This window comes from Mytilus galloprovincialis, chromosome 7 (assembly GCF_965363235.1).
Source record: "Mytilus galloprovincialis chromosome 7, xbMytGall1.hap1.1, whole genome shotgun sequence".
NCBI lineage: Eukaryota > Metazoa > Mollusca > Bivalvia > Mytilida > Mytilidae > Mytilus > Mytilus galloprovincialis.
Window position 1 is genome coordinate 5,643,812 of NC_134844.1, and position 24,621 is coordinate 5,668,432.

A 24,621-nucleotide genomic window follows, 5' to 3' on the forward strand; every position below is an offset into this window, starting at 1 on the left:
CTGCGCCAGGTCCGAGACGGACATCTCTACTAGACGAAACACAGAAAAGAACGGTGTTACCTATCAACAGTGAACAAAACAAGAAACTTTAAAACTGTCAGAGAACAGAGTAAGTTTATCAAGTATTTATTGATACTATATCCGACTTTTGTTTTTTTAAAAGATTTTTACAGAAAGATATTGATTATACGAGCTGTTTCTTTTATGAAGAGCATGATTTTATATTTTGGGATAAAGAAAGCATATCTTCATGACAAGTTATATTTTTTCAATAAGAATACGACCCCCGTTTAATAAATATTGTAACACAAGGCATTTCCTATTTTAATTTTATTGAATACATTATTGTTATCCGTTATGTTTTGTTTTGATTTCTGAGTTTCCATCATTAGAGATTATATAAAAAAGATTTATTGTAAACATCTGAATGTAGATATAATGAACGACTTAAAAGAAAAAAAATACAAAAATACTGAACAGTGAGGAAAATTCAAAAAGAAATGTCCCTAATTAAATAACAAAATCAAAAGTTCAAACGGACAACTGTGATATTTCTGATTTGTTACATGCATTAACCTATGTAGAAAGCAGTGGGTTAAACCTTGTTTTATAGCTAACTAAACCTCTCACTTGTATGACAGTCGCATAAAATTCCATTATATTGACAATGATGTGTGAACAAACAAACAGACATAATAGGTAATAATGTAACAAAAATGGTAAGGGTGTTGGTATGTGAAAATTGTTATCTTTCCTCAACTGTCCGTAAACGACAATTTTGCTGATATAACCTACAAAGGCCTTGATGTAATTTGTGATTGTATGAATGATGTCGTTTTATAGCATTGGTATCTGAGCAAACATAGATAAAAACAAATGAATGAGCGTCTATCATAATATAAACAACACTAGATTATTATTTTAGTTTATACGAAGACATGGACAAAACTTTTAGACAAACCATTATCAATTAATAAAACAGAGATAAATGCAAGATGCAAGTATTTCCGAAATCGTAAACGCTATAGATAATTACAGATGCAGAAATATTCATTTAATTGGCCTATATTTGGATAAAACGTTTTTACACTCAATACGTTTTAGATCGACTGTATTTTTACTAACTTGCCAACGGTGTAAACAAAACTAGAATCATCGACCGAGTTGAAAAAAAAAACACAAAGAAATCTGCCACGCAAGAGATACCTCTCTCTCATCGGGACTACTGACATGTTCATGGTGTCAGTTAAAACTGGAAACATTCAGTTGAAGGAACAAGAAGATTTCATCAAATGGTAGACAGTTTATTTACGAACGATAATTGTTCACCTTTTTCTGACAATGCAAGTTTATCTCAATTGCGCAATTGAAGGATAAAGTCTTAAATGTTAATAATCGACACAGGAAAAATATACAATGTGGAGCAGATCGGCGTGGGACAATTATACAATGTGGAGCAGATCGGCGTGGGACAATTATACAATGTGGAGCAGATCGGCGTGGGACAAATTGACTTTGAAGGGATTGACTGTCAGCCGGGTCGACTTGGAGCCCCGACAACCTAATACTAATATACAATGTGGATCAGGCAATGATGATGATGATGATAATGAAATATCCTACACATTTCAACAAACAAGTAATGAAAACATTGGCAAAAAAACAACAAATAAAATTCACTTTAAGACCAGATGGAAAATATTTAGATAAAAGATCACAAACAAACAAATGCACATGATGTAAATCGATATTTTAAAGAAGGTCAAAAGACAAGGAGGTGAATTTTAACGAATTGTTATAGACCACACAGATTTGAATCCGGCCTTTATAGTTTCTTTAGACAAATGGTTGGACATAGACACCAATATAGTAATGGGAGCAATAGAAAGTCTTAAATAACGATGAAAATCTGCAAATTGATGATCAAATGAGTATTGTACTTGGAAAAATCTCAATCTCGGAGGGGAGTGCAATAATTCCAGCCATCACTAGACTGTATGGAGAACACAGCTCAATAGTGATCAAACGTTCTCTTCTAAAGGATGAAAACAAAGATAATCATTTGTCTCTCCCAACAGCTGTTTGAAGAACCTTCCTGAAATTGTGTTCTGTGGTACCATGTATGACAATGCTAAACAACGGACTTATCAAAGATTGGGCTAGCTGAGCTCTGAGCAAAAACACAAACAAATATTTAAGTGTTATTTTATTGCCTGCAAAATATTAACATGATGTATCACAATTAACTACATAAGATGTCATTCTTATATACACAATATTCTAAACAGCAATAATTAAACTAAGAATGATAGGCTATGAATGAGCATGTCAAGGTCAATGTTGTAACTATAGCAACACATGTTAATGATAACAAATATATCTATTAGTAACAACATACGTAACAAACAATCTAAGTTCTCTAAACAAACTTAAAATTAGTAAATTACTTCACGTTTACATTTAAATATACGCCCTTTGCAGATGGTAAAGTTGTTTTTGCATGTTTACTTTCAGTTAATCTTTTGTACAGATGATATTTTAAGATACAGATTTTGTTTCTTCTTTACTTTATGTTGCTCTCTGGTTTAATAGAAATGGATGAGTTTTGAGTATCATTAAATATAAAGTAAGTAAATAACTTCACGTTTACATTTAAATATATGCCCTTTCTTGTTTTAAAGTAGTCTTTTGCAAGTTTACTTTCAATTAAACTTTTAGATAGATGATATTTTTCAAGATACCAATTTTGTATCTTTTTTACTGTATACTGCTCTCTGATTCAATAGAAATTCTCAAACAGGGAATTATGAAATGGATAAGTTTTGAGTATCATTAAATATAAAGGCAGCTTTCATGAATATTTTAACAAATCAAATGTAAAATAATTTACATACATTTTGACTACAAAGGTATGAAATTACTATTATGACATGAAAAACAACTAAGATACAAAAAAAACTATCAGAAATCAGAAAAGGGAGGGAGACAACAAAAATTTGTGAAAATCAGATAAGGGAGACAATTAAAATTTAAAGTTACCTACCAGCAAAGGGAGACAAATAAGATATGATAGAACTCATTAGATAAGGGAGACAACTAGGATTTAAAATTACCTATCAACAAAGGGAGACAAATTAGATATGATAGAACTCATTAGATAAGGGAGACAACTAGGATTTAAAATTACCTATCAACAAAGGGAGACAAATTAGATATGATAGAACTCATTAGATAAGGGAGACAACTAGGATTTAAAATTACCTATCAGCAAAGGGAGACAAATAAGATATGATAGAACTAATTAGATAAGGGAGACAACTAGGATTTAAAATTACCTATCAGCAAAGGGAGACAAATAAGATATGATAGTACCTATCAGAAAAAGGAGACAACTTAGATATTTATCATGAGACAATAGAGTAGGAAATCAGATAGTGTGTAAGAGATATAAAGTATTCTTGAAATAATTACTTTTTAAACTTAGATTACAAAACATGAATGTCCTAACATTTCAAAATGAAAATGAGGTCTTGAGCTATTGGTGTGTAGATTTATACTAGGTGTTTATTATGGACTTTAGTTTTGACTGACATGTTAAAATAATAACCAAATAAAGGAAGTAGTGCTGAGATTCTAATAGAGATACATAATACTTTTATTAACTTATGAAGTAATATACTCAACATATAAGTAAGCATGAAGAAAATAAAATGATTAAGGTACCAGTCATCCTTAACAAGGCATACTATCAAATACAAAACAAACGTATGAACTTGGGTATCAGTCATGCTTTACAAAACTTCTTATCAAATACAAAATAAATGTATTAAATCTGACATTCTTTTAGTATACTAACATATCATCTATACTACTGAACTGGTTTTACTATGCAGGCAATATGCTTAAGCTTACATTAAAATGATAAAGAGGTAGTTAAGGAACCTAACTCTTAAATTCACTGCTGTGTTCAAATGAACCATTTTCATACATATTTTCTAAGTCTCTAAGTTACACAGAATAGTTTCAAAATTCTATTTCACATGAAATCTTTATAAACAGTGATGAAACTGCACTTTACAAACCTAATTCAGAGTTAGCCTAACCACCCTTATTTCCTGTTAAAATAATTGCTGAATAATACAAAATACATCATTATATATATATAAATATATTTATTTATCAAACAATTGTCCATTTCAGTATGATTTCTGAGGTACTCTATCTGGATTTCATTAAAAATCAGAAGATTGCACAGAACCTGATGTTTTTACCATGGTTACAGTCTGGCTACATAATTTACAAAGCAAAATCATGAATTTTAGAGAGAAAAAAAAACCCCAACAAATGATGAATGTACTATGAATTTATATTTCATATGGAGAAATATCAGATATAAGTAGCCATTTTCTTTTGAATATTGAGCAAGTGAAATTGTTTATTACTTATTTGTGTTTCCTTAATTGAGTTTTTCAACTAATTTCAATTATACACAACATAAAAAAAATCATGGTGGCCATCTTTGATTTCAGCTAGACTGTTGAAGACTGTCTAAATAAAGTCTGATTCTAAGTCACTCAAGGAATGACTAAGTCACCAGAGGAGTGACTAAGGGACATGTATTTTCCAAACAACTGAGAGATTCCATGTGATGAAAACAGCTCAACAAATCAGAAAAAAGAGTTAAAATTACTATATGCTATTTTTTTTAAATAATTTAAAGTAAAATAATGAGGTAAGGAAATAAAAAGACAGGTTTCACTTAAATGAACACAGATTTTTCTGAGAAAATGCATTTATTATTATTCAATTAAATCTTATGGGTTTTTTTAATTTATTTATTTCACAAATATTCATGTGATTAACAGGGGCATAAGCTGTCAAATTCATGTTCACCCTTTAACTCAAATTCTCATAATTGATTGAAAACATACTAAAACATATACCGGTTTCCTAATTATAAAAACTCTGAAATAAAAAGTTTACAATACAAGGGCTCAATAATAAGCATCAGCATTTCGTGTTAATTTTAGTCCAGACATGTTCTATTTAGCCATAAAGTGATCTCCAAAGACTGACAGTGGTCATATAAACCATAGATAGCAAACTTCTGCAATTGGATCTTTCTAGGTCTGGCTAAAACATATGTTAATTAGAGTTTTAACCTGTATAAATATAAGTTTTTATGGTTTGAATAAGTTAATAAAACGGTTCATGCCTAACCCAACTCTAGCTCAGGGGTTAAATTGAAAGTCAAATGAATACCGATTTAATGATTATTCACTTGCAAGTGAATAATTCATCAGCCATGTTTCATAGCTAATTTGACGAAATTAAATCAAATTGGCTCCTAAAATCAAAGAATCATTTGACTTATTCACATTTAATAATGATTGAACACAGAAATAAACAAATTTCTTTTTTTTTTATTTCTAGTAGTTAATCCTTAAAAAAGATTGCTTTATATATCAACCCAAAAATTAGGCATTGTTCTCATGTCTGCAATAACTCTCCTTAAGGAAGGTTAAAAAAACAGCAAGTTAAGGTTAGTTATGCTTGCTATTGCATTACCTCTTATTTATCAATATTTAATATAATAACAAAATATTAGAATGACTAGATAGATAAGTTATTTTACAAATACATAAGGCTGTTACTGTAACTGAACATGTAAGTGTACATGTGTAACTTTGGCTTTCTAAGTGTATATGTGAAATTGTAACCTTACACCTAAGTCGTTAAGAGTAGCTGTAACTTCACGCCTAAGTGTAGATGAGCAACTGTTAGTGTACATGTGTAAATGTAACCATACACATATGTGTAGTGTACAAGTGCAACTGTTACATAACTTTTAAGCGTTCATGTGTAACTGTATCCTTAAACCTAGGTGTGTATGTGTAACTACGGCCTTACAGATAAATACATATATCTAAATGTAACCTTACAGATAAGTACACATGTGTAACCATTACATTACACTTAAGTGTACATGTAAAACTGTAACACAACACCTGAGTACACATGTGTAACCGTTACATTACACTTAAGTGTACATGTAAAACTGTAACATAACACCTGAGTACACATGTGTAACTGCAACATTACACCTAAGTTCACAATTTTAACTGTAACATTACACTAGAAGTGAACATGTATAACTGTATGATAAGTAAGAATAAAATAGGGAACATCAACATTGATCAGAAATACATGAATCCAAACAAAAGTTGATAAAGTGCATAAAATAGAACACAGGTGGGGGTTACAACTGCACCAGACTGTACTTTATACAAATAAAATATAATCAACAAGGGTTATAAAATAAAATTATATTCAGCTATTTAAAAATAAGCATATTTAATAAAATGAAAGACAAAAAGTTTGGCAAAATTTGTCATCTGGCATAATATATATATATACAGGTTAAAAAAATAAGTCTAGATAATTATACCTGTATCAAGCTTAAAACATAAAAAAAAACACACTACACAGAAAATCTCAGCAAAAACATAAATCATACAATAAATAAATATATCATCAGCAAAATAAACTAGAGGCTCTAAAGAGCCTGTGTCGCTCACCTTGGTCTATGTGACTATTAAACAAAGGAAGCAGATGGATTCATGACAAAATTGTATTTTGGTGATGGTGATGTGTTTGTACATCTTACTTTACTGAACATCCTTGCTGCTTACAATTATCTCTATCTATAATGAACTTGGCCCAGTAGTTTCAGTGGAAAATGTTAGTAAAAATTTACAAATTTTATAAAAATTGTTGAAAATTGACTATAAAGGACAATAACTCCTTAGAGGGTCAATTGACCATTTCGGTCATGTTGACTTATTTGTAAATCTTACTTTGCTGAACATTATTGCTGTTTACAGTTTATCTCTATCTATAATAATATTCAAGACAATAACCAAAAACAGCAAAATTTCCTTAAAATTACCAATTTAGGGGCAGCAACCCGACAACGGGTTGTCAGATTCATCTGAAAATTTCGGGGCAGATAGATCTTGACCTGATAAACAAATTAACCCCCATGTCAGATTTGCTCTAAACGCTTTGGTTTTTGAGTTATAAGCCAAAAACTGCATTTTACCCCTATGTTCTATTTTTAGCCATGGCGGCCATCTTGGTTGGATGGCTGGGTCATCAGACACATTTTTTAAACTAGATACCCCAAAGATGATTGTGAATAAGTTTGGATTAATTTGGCCCAGTAGTTTCAGAGGAGAAGATTTTTGTAAAAGATTACTAAGATTTACGAAAAATGGTTAAAAATTGACTATAAAGGGCAATAACTCCTAAAGGGGTCAACTGACCATTTCGGTCATGTTGACTTATTTGTAAATCTTACTTTGCTGAACATAATGGCTGTTTACAGTTTATCTCTATCTATAATAATATACAAGATAATAACCAAAAACAGCAAAATTTCCTTAAAATTACCAATTCAGGGGCAGCAACCCAACAACAGGTTGTCAGATTCATCTGAAAATTTCAGGGTAGATAGATCTTGACCTGATAAACAATTTTACCAAATGTCAGATTTGCTCTAAATGCTTTGGTTTTTAAGTTATAAGCCAAAAACTGCATTTTACCCCTATGTTCTATTTTTAGCCGTGGCGGCCATCTTGGTTGGTTGGCCGGGTCACCGGACACATTTTTTAAACTAGATACCCCAAAGATAATTGTGGCCAAGTTTGGATAAATTTGGCCCAGTAGTTTCAGAGGAGAAGATTTTTGTAAAAGATTATTAAGATTTACGAAAAATGGTTAAAAATTGACTATAAAGGGCAATAACTCCTAAAGGGGTCAACTGATCATTTCGGTCATGTTGACTTATTTGTAAATCTTACTTTGCTGAACATTATTGCTGTTTACTGTTTATCTCTATCTATAATAATATTCAAGATAATAACCAAAAACAGCAAAATTTCCTTAAAATTACTAATTCAGGGGCAGCAACCCAACAACGGGTTATCCGATTCATCTGAAAATTTCAGGGCAGATAGATCTTGACCTGTTACACAAGTTTACCCCTGTCAGATTTGCTCTAAATGCTTTGGTTTTTGAGTTATAAGCCAAAAACTGCATTTTACCCCTATGTTCTATTTTTAGCCATGGCGGCCATCTTGGATGGTTGGCCGGGTCACCGGACACATTTTTTAAACTAGATACCCCAATGATGATTTTGGCCAAGTTTGGTGTAATTTGGCCCAGTAGTTTCAGAGGAGAAGATTTTTGTAAAAGTTAACGACGCCAGACGACGACGGACGACAGACGACAGACGACGGACGACGGACGACGGACGACGGACGCCAAGTGATGGGAAAAGCTCACTTGGCCCTTTGGGCCAGGTGAGCTAAAAAGGTGAACTATTTCTTAAGCCATTATTTCAAATATATGTATAAATGCCATGTGGTAAACTACTTGGTCATGTACTTTACTGCTGTTAATAAAAGAAACAAATCTATTGGTCAAATACCTAACATGTGGAAATAGAAAGGGGGGGGGTATATACTTTAATCTGTGTCTCATACATATAACCTGTTATATCTAAAAGAAAGTTTAACAAAACTGAGCCAAAGCCTGGATAATCTAACAATTATACAATATTAAACTTATAAAGTCACTAAGGGGTGACAAAGGGATATAATAATATCCTCTTACAGTCATTGGAGGATCACTAAGGTGAGAAGCTTAATGCTCTAACATTCACTGAAGAATGATTAGGAGGTGGAGTTAAAAGCTCTTTATAAGGATGACTAAGGGAGCGCTTATTGCTTTCAGAGTCCCATAATAAATACTAAGGGGAGGAGCTTAATGCTCTGACATTCTTTGAAGGATTACTAAGAGGAGGAGCTTAATGCTCTGACTTTCACATAGATAAATAGAAAATAAAACAAAAACAAAACTAAGTACAATGTACCTTTGACAAATAAACAAACTATTATTTATCTGAGATTCTATAATTCACATAAGACTAGATTAAAAGACAGTGTCAGAACTATTGACAACTATATGTTACAGAGGTTATAATAACATCAACATGTTCATGGGACTTCTAAAAATAAAAAGTTTATTATCTAATGATATACAGGGGAAAGCCATGATTTGTATGCAACCTTGAATACTGATTATTTTGTCCCACCCATTTTTTTCACAATTATGTAGAGAAAGAATGTGGTTTGATACAAAATAAATCAGAGTTACCCCCTATGATACTAAAATAGAAATTGAATAAACAAGAAGTATCAGATTTGCTTATTTGAAAACTATTATTTTGCATTTTATCTTATTGTTATTTGAATCTTTGATAAAAACATTCACAACAAAGTTAGCAAGTGTCAGAGATTGTTTATTTGTATAATTGCTTTTATATAATAGTGAACTTTATAACTAAGATTGATTGATTGTTAGTTTCTTAACATCTAGTGGCAAATATTTCATGCAAGTTCAGGATGATTATAACTAAGAATAGTAGCCTACTGTACATCTATGGATACTAATTCATACACATTTTTTACAAAGCTTTACTAAAAATAGCTTTATATAAACATACAAATTATGACATATAGATATATATAGCACTAATGAATGATTACACACAAACAACTTGTATACACGATTACACAAATGTTGATGATATTCATTTACATACTATTGTTTATCTCAACACATTAAATAGGGTAAAACATATCTAAAACATAAATCTATCAATTAATGGGGAAATAAATTACAATTCATTAAATAATTATCCTAAAAAAAATCATTTAAAATCATTAACTTTCTTTTAATTTTTGGAATTTTGGCTAAGGGAGATAAAGGAAAGATAGACTAACTTTCTGTTGATGAACATTGTTTTTAATGGGCAAGATTGATCAAAGCTATGAATAATTTTCATTCTCTAACCATATTTGTTTGCAATTTATTTTTTACTATAAATGTTGCAAAGTCAAATATTATTGTCAGATTCCAAATAACTCTACTTAATTGTGCCATATGCATTTAAAACAAATTAGTAAGCCTAATTATAAAATAGAGGGTTAACACATATTTCAAATGTATGAAGTGAATCAAAATAAAAGCTTTTTTCTGCTTTGAACTGATACATCAAGGTGAAGACACACAAGACTCTGAGATAAAGTTTACTGAAATAGCATGAAGACAACATAGAGAAACAATGCTTTAAATTTGACCCTGAACTTCTGAATAGAAAACCAACAAAAAATGTCTCATTATGAAGTTTGATAAAATTCCAGAGAGAACATAGAGGATTAAACATGTACGGAAACAAAATTTGACAACAGACCAGCATAGAAAGAACAACATAAATTGTATATGGGACACAGTTTACTATTTTACCAGGAAAACCCAGAAAGAGAAGAAAAAGACCTGAGACAGAACTAATCACTGCCATGCTTCACTGTATAAACTCTATCTATTTATTTAAATACTTATATTATGTCTACCCTGAACAAAATTGATTATTAATATAATAATTATACAAACATAAACAAAATAAATATAACAAGCTATAAATGAACAGACAGGCAACATTTTGAGCAACCCAGTTTTTGACCTTTGTCATTATTCTTTTCTTGTTTTTGTCATTATTTTGAAATTATCTCCCTTTGGATACAGCACTGTTTATCTATATTTGAACACAAGCAAAATATGGATATTGTCAATTATAATGAATTATAAATGTCAATCTATAACAAACAGATCAATAAAGGGAAGCAACTCTAATTGTAATATTACTTCATTTCAAAGGCTCTATAATAAAGACTATTTGTACAATGTATAATGTATACCATTATTATTTTTTTGAGAATTAGTTACAAAAGCTACTTATTTGAACATGTACTAATTAAACACCAACTTTTTTTTTTATCAGTATATAAAATGGTGCATCATTGGTGTAATGGAGAATCTGACATTACTGTAGAGCCTAGTCCATCTCTGGAACTTAAAATCTATGACACCAATCTACACTAGAATTATCTCCCTTGATTAGGACATTGTCTGGTTAAGTATGTTCTACTCATTATGTGACCTTCATGGACTATATCTAGTCAGTTTCTGAAATAAAAAGAATCTACATCTTTAAATATACAATATATATATGCATATTAAATGATGGTGATTGTCTTGACTTAGCTGTTAAAGTCATATGAAACTTCTAATTAAAAAAATAATATGCATTTATTTTTTATAACAAAATGAATAGTTCTCATTATTAAACTTATGTACATATACTTTTTTCTGAGGAAAATTCTTTAATTTGTCGACATTAAGAAGAAGTTTACTTTTTTTAATTGCTTGCTTCCAGGAAGCAATTCGACGACATATTGTCCATATTCAAAGTGACCTTAGTGTGACCCTCCTCGTAAAAATCTGGTGATCGCAATACGCATGGATCTGTCATTTAAATAAACTATTATCTGATTGTACATGTTATACACGTGCTCAATATCCATGCTTCTTTGTTGATTGTTTATTGTACGGTGACAATCAGTAAACTACTGCTTGAAAAAAAAAGCTTTGAAACACGACAATTAATATTTACTCATTATAACAGTCAGAGATAAAAAAAAAAAATGACGATTATACGATATGTTTGCATCAAAAATGACAAAATCGTGCATAGCAGACTAAATTTATGATATATGCAATGCATTGGTTCAAAAATTGCATAAACATTTTTTTTCAACAGTCACTCTTTTCATATGACTTTAAGTGTGAGCTTTTCAACTTTAAGTGCACTTTTGAAAAAGCTCTGTTTGATTGATATATAAGCTCTTAGTATACCACTATACTTGTTCTGTGTTGATCCATCAAGTGTGAAGCAAGTTGTACTGTGAGGTATTACTCACTAACCATACTCCAGCTCAATTTTGCTGACTAAATGTGACAAAATTTGAAATATATGTACAACATTTTAAAGATTAAAGTTTTTTGATTATTTTTTTTATCAGACAACATGAAAACCACTGCTTGCTTATAATTAAGGATTAAAAATCTTGAGTTATCTGTAAGATGTACCTTACCTGACCTCTTCAAAGTGGACTGTTTTGAATTTCTAGGTCGTCATCATCAGCCTCACTTTCCTTCCTCAGACCTGTTGATCCAGAAGTCTCTACAATCTAATAAATAAAACAAAACATTGTATTAATTTCAAACATTCTACAGTAACACCACAGTCTTAATGATAAAAAAATGATCATGTTTCTTAATCAATGGAAAATAGTATTGTAGAAAGGCCAGTTTTTCACCCTGGGAATGAAATTGGTGGAAGGGATGCTGACTATGCAGTACAATAGGATTTGATGACTTTTTTTTCCAGTGCTTGGATACAATATTGAACGAGGTTTGACCATCGTTGGACAAGTAGAATCTTCATGTTTTGTCAATGTTTTACTGTATTTTTGATGACTCTTTGTATTATTCAAAATTAAAATAAACAATCTAGCAATGTTGACTTAGTATTTAAGAATAAGAAAAGGTAAAATGTAATAAATGGGGTATGTTTCCATTGGACACAGATGATGCCCCCTTTTGCATATAATGTTGTAAAACTCATAACTCAAGGAAGGTAAAAGAGAAACTACTCAAATTTATACTTGATCTGGGTCATAAAAAATGTGGAAAAAACTTTATATAATGAAAAGTGAACAACTTGAATAAGTGTACAAATATCCTGCAAAATTGATACAAACAGGCTATTATTTGAACTTGGAATTATTTTTAATTATGGAATTTGCATAATTTCTTGTGTTTAAATTTTTTAATAAATTCCATGTTTATTTTGTATTATGATCTTTTGAGCGGTTAATAACACTTTCCATACAATGTATTTTGGTTAGATAGTGTTGTGCGCAGCACAGTACATTTTATTGAAAATATACTATTTTCTTTGTAATAGAAAGTGTTGTGCGCAGCACAGAACATTTCAGTACAGAATAAGCATGGAATTTATTCAAAATTTCAATAACAAGAAATCAAGCAAATTCCATAATTAAAAATAATTCCAAGTTCAAATAATAGCCTGTTTACAATAGTTTTTTGAAAACATTGGTGAAAAATATAAGTTATAAACTCTCAAAAAAAAGGGAAAATTCCTCTATATTCTTGCAGGTTAAAAGTGTAACTTACCTGTCTGAGATATTCTTTACAGTCGTGTTTGGCTTGCATTAGTAGGTCTGCCTGACCCTTTAGGACTCGGATATTCCATGCAAAGTTTTCCATAGCCTTAAAAACAAACAAATAAACGTGTGTAGTTCATTGATATTATTGATGATGTCAGTCATACACAAAGGTGGTCATCCCTTACTAAATTAAGTTGACTTTCTTTAAACATTAGACTGCAGTATTATTTGGATGAACCACTTTTTTCTCCTCTGTTTAACATACCTGTCAACTGACCCGTATTCTGCGGGTGTGACCCGAGATTTTCACAATTCTAAAGGATCACCCGGAACACCCGCCGGGTCATTGAAATAACCCTGGAATATCGAAAATGACCTGATTTCACCCGTATTTCTTAGCCTTGAGATTGATTTTCATAAGTAATATTCCTTTGAAATACCGGCAAATTCGTAATTCTTCCATGAACAGACAGTTCATCTAGCTATGTAAACTGTCAAATTAAGTGACCCATTAAGTGCATGGCTTCACTTGACAGCTTTGGTGTCAAACACACTGTTAATTGACACCAATTACCTTAGCTTTAGGTCGTAAATAAATTGCACTACTGGTTTACAAACATATTTGAACTACAAATGTAGAGTTACTTCCCCTTATTTGTCACCATTTAAAATTATTCCTTATATTTACGTTTTATGTGTGAAAAAGATTAAATCATAAAAATATAAAATTCAAATACATATTGAACAAGAATGTGTCCACAGTACACGGATGCCCCACTCACACTATCATTTTCTATGTTTAAAGGACTGTGAAATTGGAATAAATTCTCTAATTTGGCATTAAAATTAGAATGATCTTATCAAAGGGAACATGTATACTAAGTTTCAAGTTGATTGGACTTCTACTTTATCAAAAACTACCTTGACCAAAAACTTTAACCTGAAATTTGCACTATCATTTTCTATGTTCAGTGAACCGTAAAATTGGGGTCAAAACTCTAATTTGGCATTTAAATTAGAAAGATCATATCATAGGGCACATGTATACTAAGTTTCAAGTTGATTGGACTTAAACTTCATCAAAAACTACCTTGACCAAAAACTTTAACCTGAAGCCAAAAACTTTAACCTGAAATTTGCACTATCATTTTCTATGTTCAGTGAACCGTAAAATTGGGGTCAAAACTCTAATTTGGCATTTAAATTAGAAAGATCATATCATAGGGCACATGTATACTAAGTTTCAAGTTGATTGGACTTCAACTTCATCAAAAACTACCTTGACCAAAAACTTTAACCTGAAGCCAAAAACTTTAACCTGAAATTTGCACTATCATTTTCTATGTTCAGTGAACTGTAAAATTGGGGTCAAAACTCTAATTTGGCATTTAAATTAGAAAGATCATATCATAGGGCACATGTATACTAAGTTTCAAGTTGATTGGACTTCAACTTCATCAAAAACTACCTTGACCAAAAACTTTAACCTGAAGCCAAAAACTTTAACCTGAAATTTGCACTATCATTTTCTATCAGTGAACCGTAAAATTGGGGTAAAATCTCTAATTTGGCATTAAAATTAGAAAGATCATATCATAGGGAACATGTGTACCAAGTTTGAAGTCGATTGGACTTCAACTTCATCAAAAACTACCTCGACCAAAAACTTTAACCTGAAGCGGGACAGACGGACGAACGGACGAACGGACGAACGAACGGACGAACGGACGCACAGACCAGAAAACATAATGCCCCTCTACTATCGTAGGTGGGGCATAAAAATAACTTTTCATTATTTTTTATACCTTTATACAATTTTTTTTTAAAAGTTGAAAATTATTTTTTACATTTATACTTCCTTTAACTGTATTACTATATTTTATGATAGTCTAATTTCCATTTTTATTGTGTGATGAATGTACATAGATGTAATACCTCTACAAGGTATGTTTAAAGGCTACATAGCCAGTAGTCTCATTTTAAAATTACATTTGAAAAATAAATTTTAGATGATGACAAAAAGTAAAGAACATAAGACTGTGTTACACAAATTTATAAAAATCTTCGAAAGTGCAATGAAATAATAATAAATAAGATTTAAAATGACTTAACCAAGTGAACATGCATTGATGTTTTGGTATCTTTGATATACATTACAAGAAAATGTACCATAAATACTGAAATTCAGCTCGAAAAAGTTCGTACACGTTATGACCTGAGATTTGATTCTTCAATGCAGGTCATGACCTGCATTTTCATCGTCACAGGTTGACAGGTATGGTTTAACAAAATCATGCTTTTAAAAAGACTAATGAATTGATAATATATAAATGAAGGAACCTAAAAAACAGGAGATAAACAAGTTGATGTCCTTGTTTTTAACACATAATCAATTGAAAATTTGGCAGGATATAATTCTCTCTAGATTCTTCCTTGGGTATCAATTCTTTTTTACAACCCATATTGGAATAAATTTCTATAATTTCAAAGAATGACAGTTTATATTGGTCGTATTCCATTACCATTTAAAAGGTTTTTGTACTTTCTATCTTTAGTTACAGCAACAATCACATGTAAACCGTATGAAACTGCATGTGCAGAATTAATGACTTAGGATCATTAATTAAATAGAACAGTAAATGAAAGCTTAAAATACCTTGGTTAATTTCTTTCCCTTAAGTCCAGCATTTGTACAAACATTTTCTAAATCTTCATGCCATTCTAATCCAGCTCTTTGAGAATGAATTAACTGTAAAAACATTGCATACATGTTTTATAGAATATGAATATTTTATACAGAAAGGTAAATGTCATTTCCATTCTGGTCTGTATGGCTAATCACATATGTGTCAGAAATGCCATTTAGTTGATCAGACTTTTTCCCATTTTTTTTTTTTTTTTAATATAGATTAGACCGTAGCTTTTACCTGTTTGAATACACCTTATCGCTATTTTTCCACCATTACTGGATATCACACAGGTTCTCGTAAAATTTTGACGTCATAAAACAAAATATCTGACGCCACAATGGAAAAGTGATTGTTGCATGCGTCAAAAGTTCAAGCGGCTGGGTCAGCAGGGATTAGCGATAAGGTGTATGGTTTTACCCTAGTATTTTTTTGGGGGCCTTTATAGCTTGCTGTTCAGTGTGAGCCAAGGCTCTGTGTTAAAGACTGTACCTTGACCTATAATGGTTTACTTTTGTTAATTGTGACTTGGAGAATTGTCTCATTGGCACTCATACCACATCTTCCTATATCTATTTAATATGTGTTGAGCATTGTTTATTTATATTAAATATGTTTTGAGTGGTGTGTTTTTATAATATCAACTTAATATACTGAATGACTTCCACATAAAACTATATTAAGATATAAAATAGTTACCCTTTCATACACTCCATCAGCTTGGTCTATCAAATTTTTACACTCTGCTACAAGCTGAAATAAAAAACAAATTAATCAAAGTATTAAAAAATTATGATGAATTTGATACATCTGCCCTTAAAAAATAAGGCATCTAAGAAATCCATCAAAACCATTATTTTACATACTTTTAAAAGTTTGCTTCATAATAAACATCTTAACCAAGTAACTTTAACCTGATACAAGGTAGATGGAAGAACAGATGCACAAATAATAAAGCATAAAGCCCATCCAATCTGGAATATAATTGCCAGGTATAAAGTTTTTAATGTGTGGTCTGTTGTGCTGTCTTATTTAATTGGTATTTCATGTTATCCTTTTGAATGTATTATCAATAACTTATGCTCACACATATTTTTGTTACTTGAGGTCAACTCCTGTAAAGTTTTAATGTTTTCTTGCAAAATTTAACTCAGCTATTCTTGATGAAAGTTAAATATATAAAAAGAATATTGTGTAAATTTAAAAGGGTGGGTGTCATGATTTCTGAAAATGTTTAAGCTGAGACACAGTAGACACACACTGCCATCCGACTTAAATCCAACTCACAGCATTACAGTTACTAATTGAATGTTGTAAATATATATTACCTCATCAAAATGTATCAGAGCTTTCTTTAATATATCTGGAAGATTTCCTTGAGCTTCTAAATAGGGATACTGAAACATAGAACATAAAATATTAATTCTAAATGATAATTATCTCCCTTATTCCATTAACTCTGTTAAAAGGCCTGGCCTTGAAGGCATAAAACTTTGCTCAGTGCTCGGAGCACAAAAATCATGCTCGAAACATGAAATCCAGCAATTTGATTGGTTGATTTTCGAGTCTGAGTACAAAAATCATGCTCGAAAGTTTTATGACAGTGAGGCCAGACCTCAATTAATGTTACCTCTTGTCATCTTGATTCCAAGGACTGTTATTGAATAATTCCACACAGATGACCATTAATCAGGTTCCTGGTTTTTTTAAGCCTTTACAAACCTATGGATGTTTTTTTTAAGCCTTTACAAACCTGTGGATGGTTTTTTTAAGCCTTAACAAACCTGTGGATGTTTTTTTTAAGCCTTAACAAACCTGTGGATGGTTTTTTTAAGCCTTTACAAACCTGTGGATGTTTTTTTTAAGCCTTTACAAACCTGTGGATGTTTTTTTTAAGCCTTTACAAACCTGTGGATGTTTTTTTTAAGCCTTTACAAACCTGTGGATGTTTTTTTTAAGCCTTAACAAACCTGTGGATGTTTTTTTTAAGCCTTTACAAACCTGTGGATGGTTTTTTTTAAGCCTTTACAAACCTGTGGATGGTTTTTTTTTTCATGTTTGTGTTTGAATGGTGTAACATGAAGTTACTGAAAGCCAACTTAAAACTTTTTCAAATTTTCTGAAAGTTAATCAACTTAAGCAATGTTGGGTTATTATTAGACTAATCCAACAATACATATTGTAAGAAGGGATGCTCCATTAAAGTTGATACTTACATCTCCCTTCATAACAAGGTTTAAGGAGGCCTGCTCCGATGAGTTAGATACTCTGGTTGCTAGGAGACGGATACACTGTTTTATATTAGCTATGGGGGACAATCCACAGATTTCTTTAAACTCTGCCAAAGCCAGCTGAACAGAGTCCCGTAAATCTGTACCATCCCTCAAAGGCTGTATTGCTACCTACAAATTATATTCATGGTTGATAAAGCTTGGTTAATCTCATTGAATTTCATGTTTTGCTGGGAAATCAATTTCAATTCTCTCATATAATATACCAAATTATAGTAGGTAAAATTTAGTTCTAAAAACTCTTTGCAATGATATAAACTTTGTTTCTGTCATATGTCAATGAACATTTGGTTGAGGCTGTTTCTGTCATGGGTCAATGAACATTTGGTTGAGGCTGTTTCTGTCATGGGTCAATGAACATTTGGTTGAGGCTGTTTCTGTCATGGGTCAATGAACATTTGGTTGAGGCTGTTTCTGTCATGTGTCAATGAACATTTGGTTGAGGCTGTTTCTGTCATGTGTCAATGAACATTTGGTTGAGGCTGTTTCTGTCATGTGTCAATGAACATTTGGTTGAGGCTGTTTCTGTCATGTGTCAATGAACATTTGGTTGAGGCTGTTTCTGTCATGGGTCAATGAACATTTGGTTGAGGCTGTTTCTGTCATGTGTCAATGAACATTTGGTTGAGGCTGTTTCTGTCATGTGTCAATGAACATTTGGTTGAGGCTGTTTCTGTCATGTGTCAATGAACATTTGGTTGAGGCTGTTTCTGTCATGTGTCAATGAACATTTGGTTGAGGCTGTTTCTGTCATGGGTCAATGAACATGTGGTTGAGGCAAACTCAAGTTAGAGAGCAGAAACAAAAAATTCAACATTTTTTCAATTTGTTAAAGGGACATAACTTTAGAAGGGGTGAAGTGATGCCACCAAAATTCAACCTTGGTCTGTGTTTTGTTGTAATAAGCATTGTGGATAAGTTTCATAACATTTGGTTGAGGGAAACAAAAGTTAGAGAATGGAAACCAATTTTGGAACATAATTCTTTCCACCTGATTTACCTTGAATGTTTCATCCACACTTTTGACACCAACAGACTTCATACTTGTGTAATCTTTCTTTCTCTTTGTTTTCTTCACTGACATCCCTCTTCTGTGAGTTTTCTGTTCAACAAAATCATGGGTTTTTTAAAACTTTTTTGAAGTTATAAATTTGTTGCACTGAAATGATTTTATATTAGCATTCTATTGTTGGACTATATAATTAATGTTGGTAGTTATTTAAAATTTGGAAGGAAATTTAGGATGAAAATTCATATATTCCCTTCAAGAGGAAATTAAAGCCAAAACTTTGCTGAATTTTTTATTCAAGATTTTGTTTAACCATCTAAATTTCACTTTTTAAGATGAAGACTGTATTGTTTAAACATTGTCAAATATATCAGGTTCTTAATCTAGGAATTTACCTAAATTTTAAATTTGTAATACATGTATACTACACTACATGTTTTAAATACTGTAAAAAAAAAAAAAAAAACTATCGTAAGCAATTTAAATACAAGTGTGTCACATCATGAATGAATACCTCTTCTGTGGTCTATATAATATATTTCTATATGTATCTAAAAATAGAACTTACCCCTCCACCTCTTTTATTTGTAATGGCAACATGTACAAATAAAGAACAATTTTCTATAGGATCCCCACTAGCTGACAGCATAGTTATGTGTCTATACCCTGAAATGGAAATTAAAACATATTTTAGACCACAATTAATAGATTTTTTATTTCAGGGAGTTTCTCATCCATTTCATACAGCTTATCTTTTTGGAAATATATTAACTTTCTTCTTGACATAAAAACTCATTGCTCTTACTGTGTGGATTCGTTTATTTTTGTTGGTTATCAATTTTTGTGGATGCTGAAAACTTTCATATTCATGGATATTTGATTTCTTGATTTTGCCAATCTCTGTATACAAAGACCATTGAAAATAAGTTATTTGTGGAACATTTGAATTTGTGATTTACCTGTATCCACGAAACCCACGAAAACTGGTATCCAACAAATAACAATGTACTTTGGAAAAAATATAGATTAGTTTAAATGGAAAATGTGTCTATGGGACAGAGATGAGGCCCCACTTACATATTACAATACAAAGGGACATAACTCAAGAACAATATAAGTGATTCAATGTGACCTGATCTGTGTTTTGTGGTATTAAATAAGCTTTGTGTATAAATTTCATAACATTTGGTAGAGGAAAACTAAATTTAGAAAAAGATAACTAATCTTGGTGTGTGGATGTATGGACAAGGGAAAGTGTGAAAGGGGCATTAAAATGTTCAAATTTTACAATTACAAACAAACTATAAAATAACTTGATCACATAAATGACAAACTATAACTTAAGTTAAGGTTCCTGAATTAGAATAGACATATTTTAACATGTGACATGATAATTCATGTAGTATGAATTTATTTGTGTATATTAAAAAAAAAGTTGTTTAATAACAGTATGTAAGTTGGTATAACTTACCAGTTTGCATACATTCAAATGGTATTGTATATTGACCTATGAACTCATCACCAATATAATCATCATCTAGTACTGCAAAACGTACTAATGCTAATTCTGGCAAGTTTATCTGGAACTCAAAACTCTCGTCAAATATAGGGTTGATACCTACAAAATAAAGAATGATAGATTTATATGAAACTCTCGTCAAATATAGGGTTAGTACCTAGAAAATATAGAATGATAGATGTAACTAAGTCTAGGTTCGCTTTTAAAAGAGTAAAACCAAACAAATCTGAACATTTTAAACACAAGAATATAAAAAAAATTGTCTCAAAAGTTATTCTATTTTTATCACCTTCTGGTCTTTACTTGCTTTAAATAAGGACACCTGTTTGATCTCTAACAATCTGCAATAATTATTTTGTAGTACAGGTATACTCTCTTTCAAAAGTTTGTGAGTTGACCTCCTGACCATTATAGGTTTATAGTTATGTTGCAATAATCATTTATGGTTCTCTTTGAAAGCGTTTCTGGTTGTCATTTGAATACTTACCATTATGTGGAACAGTTTTTGTTCTTTCCTCAGCACAGTCGGCAGGGATACCAAATATTTCTACGGTAACGTATGGGTCAGTCACATCTCCTCGGGAGCCTGATCCTTTAGGTTTAGGAAAATGCTGACCACTTATCACCTATAACAAATAAAAATTCAAGATCTGGATGGGGAATTTTGTAAGATAACAAGATTTCCTATCCATTACTGAGTATCTTTAATGCAAAATAAACTAGAGGCTCTTAAGAGCCTGCGTCGCTCACTTTGGTCTATGTGCATATTATTGTCGAAATGCGCATCTGGTGCAGGAAAATTGGTACCGATAATGTTATTAAACAAAGGGCACAGATGGATTCATGACAAAATTGTATTTTGATGATGGTGATGTGTATGTAGATCTTACTTTACTGAACATTCTTGCTACTTACATTTTTCTCTATCTGTAATTAACTTGGCCCTATACTTAGAGAGGAAAATATTTTGTAAAAACTTACCAAAATTTCCCAAATTAATGAAAATTGTTAAAAATTGACTATAAAGGACAATAACTCCTTAAGGGGTCAACTGACCATTTTGGTCATGTTGACTTATTTGAAGATCTTACTTTACTGAACATTATTGCTGTATACAGTTTATCTCTATCTATAATAGTATTCAAGATAATAACCTAAAACGGCAAAATTTCCTTAAAATTACCAATTCAGGGGCAGCAACCCAACAACTTTTACCCCATGTCAGATTTGCTCGAAATGCTTTGGTTTCAGAGTTATAAGCCAAAATGTACATTTTATCCCTATGTTCTATTTTTAGCCATGGCGGCCATCTTGGTTGGTTTGGCGGGTCACCGGAAACATTTTTTAAACTAGATACCCCAATGATGATTGTGGCCAGGTATGGTTTAATTAGGCCTAGTAGTTTCAGAGGAGAAGATTTTTGTAAAAGTTAACGACAACAGAATACGGACAACGGACGCCAAGTGATGAGAAACGCTCACTTGGCCTTTTAGGCTAGGTGAGCTAAAAAACACATTAATTTATATTTCCATTTCATGTGTATTTAAATAGCAAACAAATTTCACAACTTTGAGATTTTGCTCACTAGTGATACATTGTTCCAAATATTTGGTAAACAGGAAATTGAAAGGTGATGAATATGTGAAGAATGTATCACTCAGTATAGCATGATATAATGAACCAAAAGCTGATTCCAAACTTCACAATCTTTTATTTGTTGTTCCTAAGAAAAATTCCATTAACATTTTTATGGAACTGAAAGAACTACTGATGAAGAAAAGGACAGACCTACAGACATAAACCAGTAAACCTAGCTCTTGTTCGCCCCTCATGTCTATAACAGTGTTTATTAAAGCCCAGATGTTGACCTGACATCATACATTTAATGTATGTCTTTCAAATAACTATGAAAATATTTTTTTTTTCTATTTCTTGCAATTTGAGTAAAATAAAAATGATGAAATATTAATTAACGATTTATGACATAGTTCTTATTTGTGTCTCCATTTTAAAATAAACACTCCAATATATCTGACTTTAAATACAACATTTACCTTTATATGAAGTATCTGTGGTGATACTCCTGGTATTTACCTTTATATGAAGTATCTGTGGTGATACTCCTGGTATTTACCTTTATATGAAGTATCTGTGGTGATACTCCTGGTATCACATCTTTAGTATTGGCACTAAAATAAGCAATTTCTTCTCTCATAATGGCTGGCTTTAATACAAAACCACACGCACCATTCTTTAGGAAGAAGCCATTATACAAATCCATCATTAGTCCTGCTGTCTGATAGTTCAAGGCCACTGAAATCATACATAAAATCCCATAAAATCAAGTAAGACTTAATTAAAAAGGCAATTTATCTAACACTTAACATAAATTGAATTTTTTTATAGGTTTAAACCTATTACATATTCAGTATATTCAAATATCATATCTGCCAACTTTTGAAAATCACCATATGATGTTTTAGTGTGCGACAACAATTTCAAATGTTGAATGCAGATGCTATGTTTTTTTTAGCTCACTGTTTTGTGCTCTAGAAAGTGCCATATCTTTTTATATATGGGTATATGATGATGAGCTGAGAAGCTTTTCATCTTCTTTTGCACGATTCTAATACTTATATTATTGTGAAGAAAACATGAAAAAGGAGCTAGAATACCAGGTTATAGTTTCTTTTTATAGCCACAGGAATATTAAAGTGATTGTTGACTTTTCAAATATAAAAATATCTTGTGAAATATAAAAGATAGAACATTGTCCATTGATTTGGTTGTTACAAGAAGGACAACATGTACCATATGTTACCATAAGTCAATTAGCTACAATTTATTAGGTTCATGGTAGAACTGCATCTTTGAATTTTATCAATCAGTCATGATTTACTTCTAAAGATGTGAAAGAACATTCTTGCAGTTCAAAATTGATCTGCCATGATCACATGATAATTCCCAAAGATCAGGAGAAACAACAATTTTGATTGGCTTATCATGGTTGTTTCCTTACTAATTTGTCCCCACTGATGGTTAAATGAGAGCTCATGACCAGCACTTTGGAGCAAGCTACAATGCTATACCAGTATTGAATTACAGTTATTATAATAACCTACCCATCTGACAGCCACAGTTCCACAGATCTTGTGGATTATAATTACTAGAATCCACCCTCATTCCATTAGGATAAATACGAGAAAGAAATCGTTTATTATGGTTAACAAACTCCTCTGGACAAGCCATGGCTAACTTTAAAGCTGTATTCTCACTGAATGAACACATCTCCCAATATTTCTCTGTAAAACAAAATTATCTGACATACAAAATATGATCATTCATATACCAGTTTTGGTATAAAGTCTCAAAATAAAATGAGCTGAATTAATAAAACGAAGAGTATGATTGATGAAACTGTTAATTCAGAAATAGTTGTGTGCATTTATTACTGAGATTTTGTCATTTTAGACAAAGGAGAGATTTTAATTTTTGCAATATTGATTAAAATCTTTTTAATTTATATAAAAAATTTCAAAATGCGAGTTTTAATTACTGCAATTGTAATCCTGTCGCAGTTTTCACAATAATTTCTGAATTTACAGAAATGTTCTTGTACATTGGCAAACCACAAGGTATTTTTTTTTATGATCCTGACTGCCTACAGAGTCAAGATAGTCCAAGTTTATACATCTTTAATGTGAGTATGTGCACTGTGCAAAGTCTAAATCCTGGTCACCCCTAGAATCACATCACAAAAATGTCACAGACCACATGGTGTTTGATGGAGTTTGTATTGCTCCGTCTATAGTTTTCTATTCAGTGTTTTATGGACTTGTCTGTTGGGTCATTTTTGTTTTTAGCCATGATTTGTCAGTCTTTTTCATCATGTTAGTTAAGATTTCCTTTTGATATTTTCCAAGTTTATTTTTTTAATAAAATTCAAGTAAATTTAATT

At 31.3% G+C, this 24,621-nt stretch overlaps 1 protein-coding gene across 2 annotated transcripts in view; it reads right to left on the reverse strand.

The window, feature by feature from the left end:
- Positions 1–10,952: 10,952 nt before the first annotated feature.
- Positions 10,953–24,621, reverse strand: part of LOC143082182 (inactive phospholipase C-like protein 2) — a 69,753-nt gene continuing 56,084 nt past the window's right edge. Inside the window, exons 11-23 of one of the 2 annotated variants that reach the window (XM_076257754.1) lie at positions 23,786–23,965; positions 22,798–22,976; positions 21,151–21,289; positions 20,616–20,762; positions 19,713–19,810; positions 19,136–19,237; positions 18,061–18,246; positions 17,173–17,241; positions 16,544–16,597; positions 15,814–15,906; positions 13,165–13,260; positions 12,060–12,155; positions 10,953–11,091 (exon numbers count right to left, since the gene is read on the reverse strand). In XM_076257754.1, the coding sequence (XP_076113869.1) occupies positions 12,069–12,155; positions 13,165–13,260; positions 15,814–15,906; positions 16,544–16,597; positions 17,173–17,241; positions 18,061–18,246; positions 19,136–19,237; positions 19,713–19,810; positions 20,616–20,762; positions 21,151–21,289; positions 22,798–22,976; positions 23,786–23,965 (1,430 nt within the window). In that variant the 3' untranslated portion in view covers positions 10,953–11,091; positions 12,060–12,068. Of the gene's footprint in view, positions 11,092–12,054; positions 12,156–13,164; positions 13,261–15,813; positions 15,907–16,543; positions 16,598–17,172; positions 17,242–18,060; positions 18,247–19,135; positions 19,238–19,712; positions 19,811–20,615; positions 20,763–21,150; positions 21,290–22,797; positions 22,977–23,785; positions 23,966–24,621 lie in introns of both variants that reach the window. The other variant, XM_076257755.1, reaches the window with a different exon arrangement.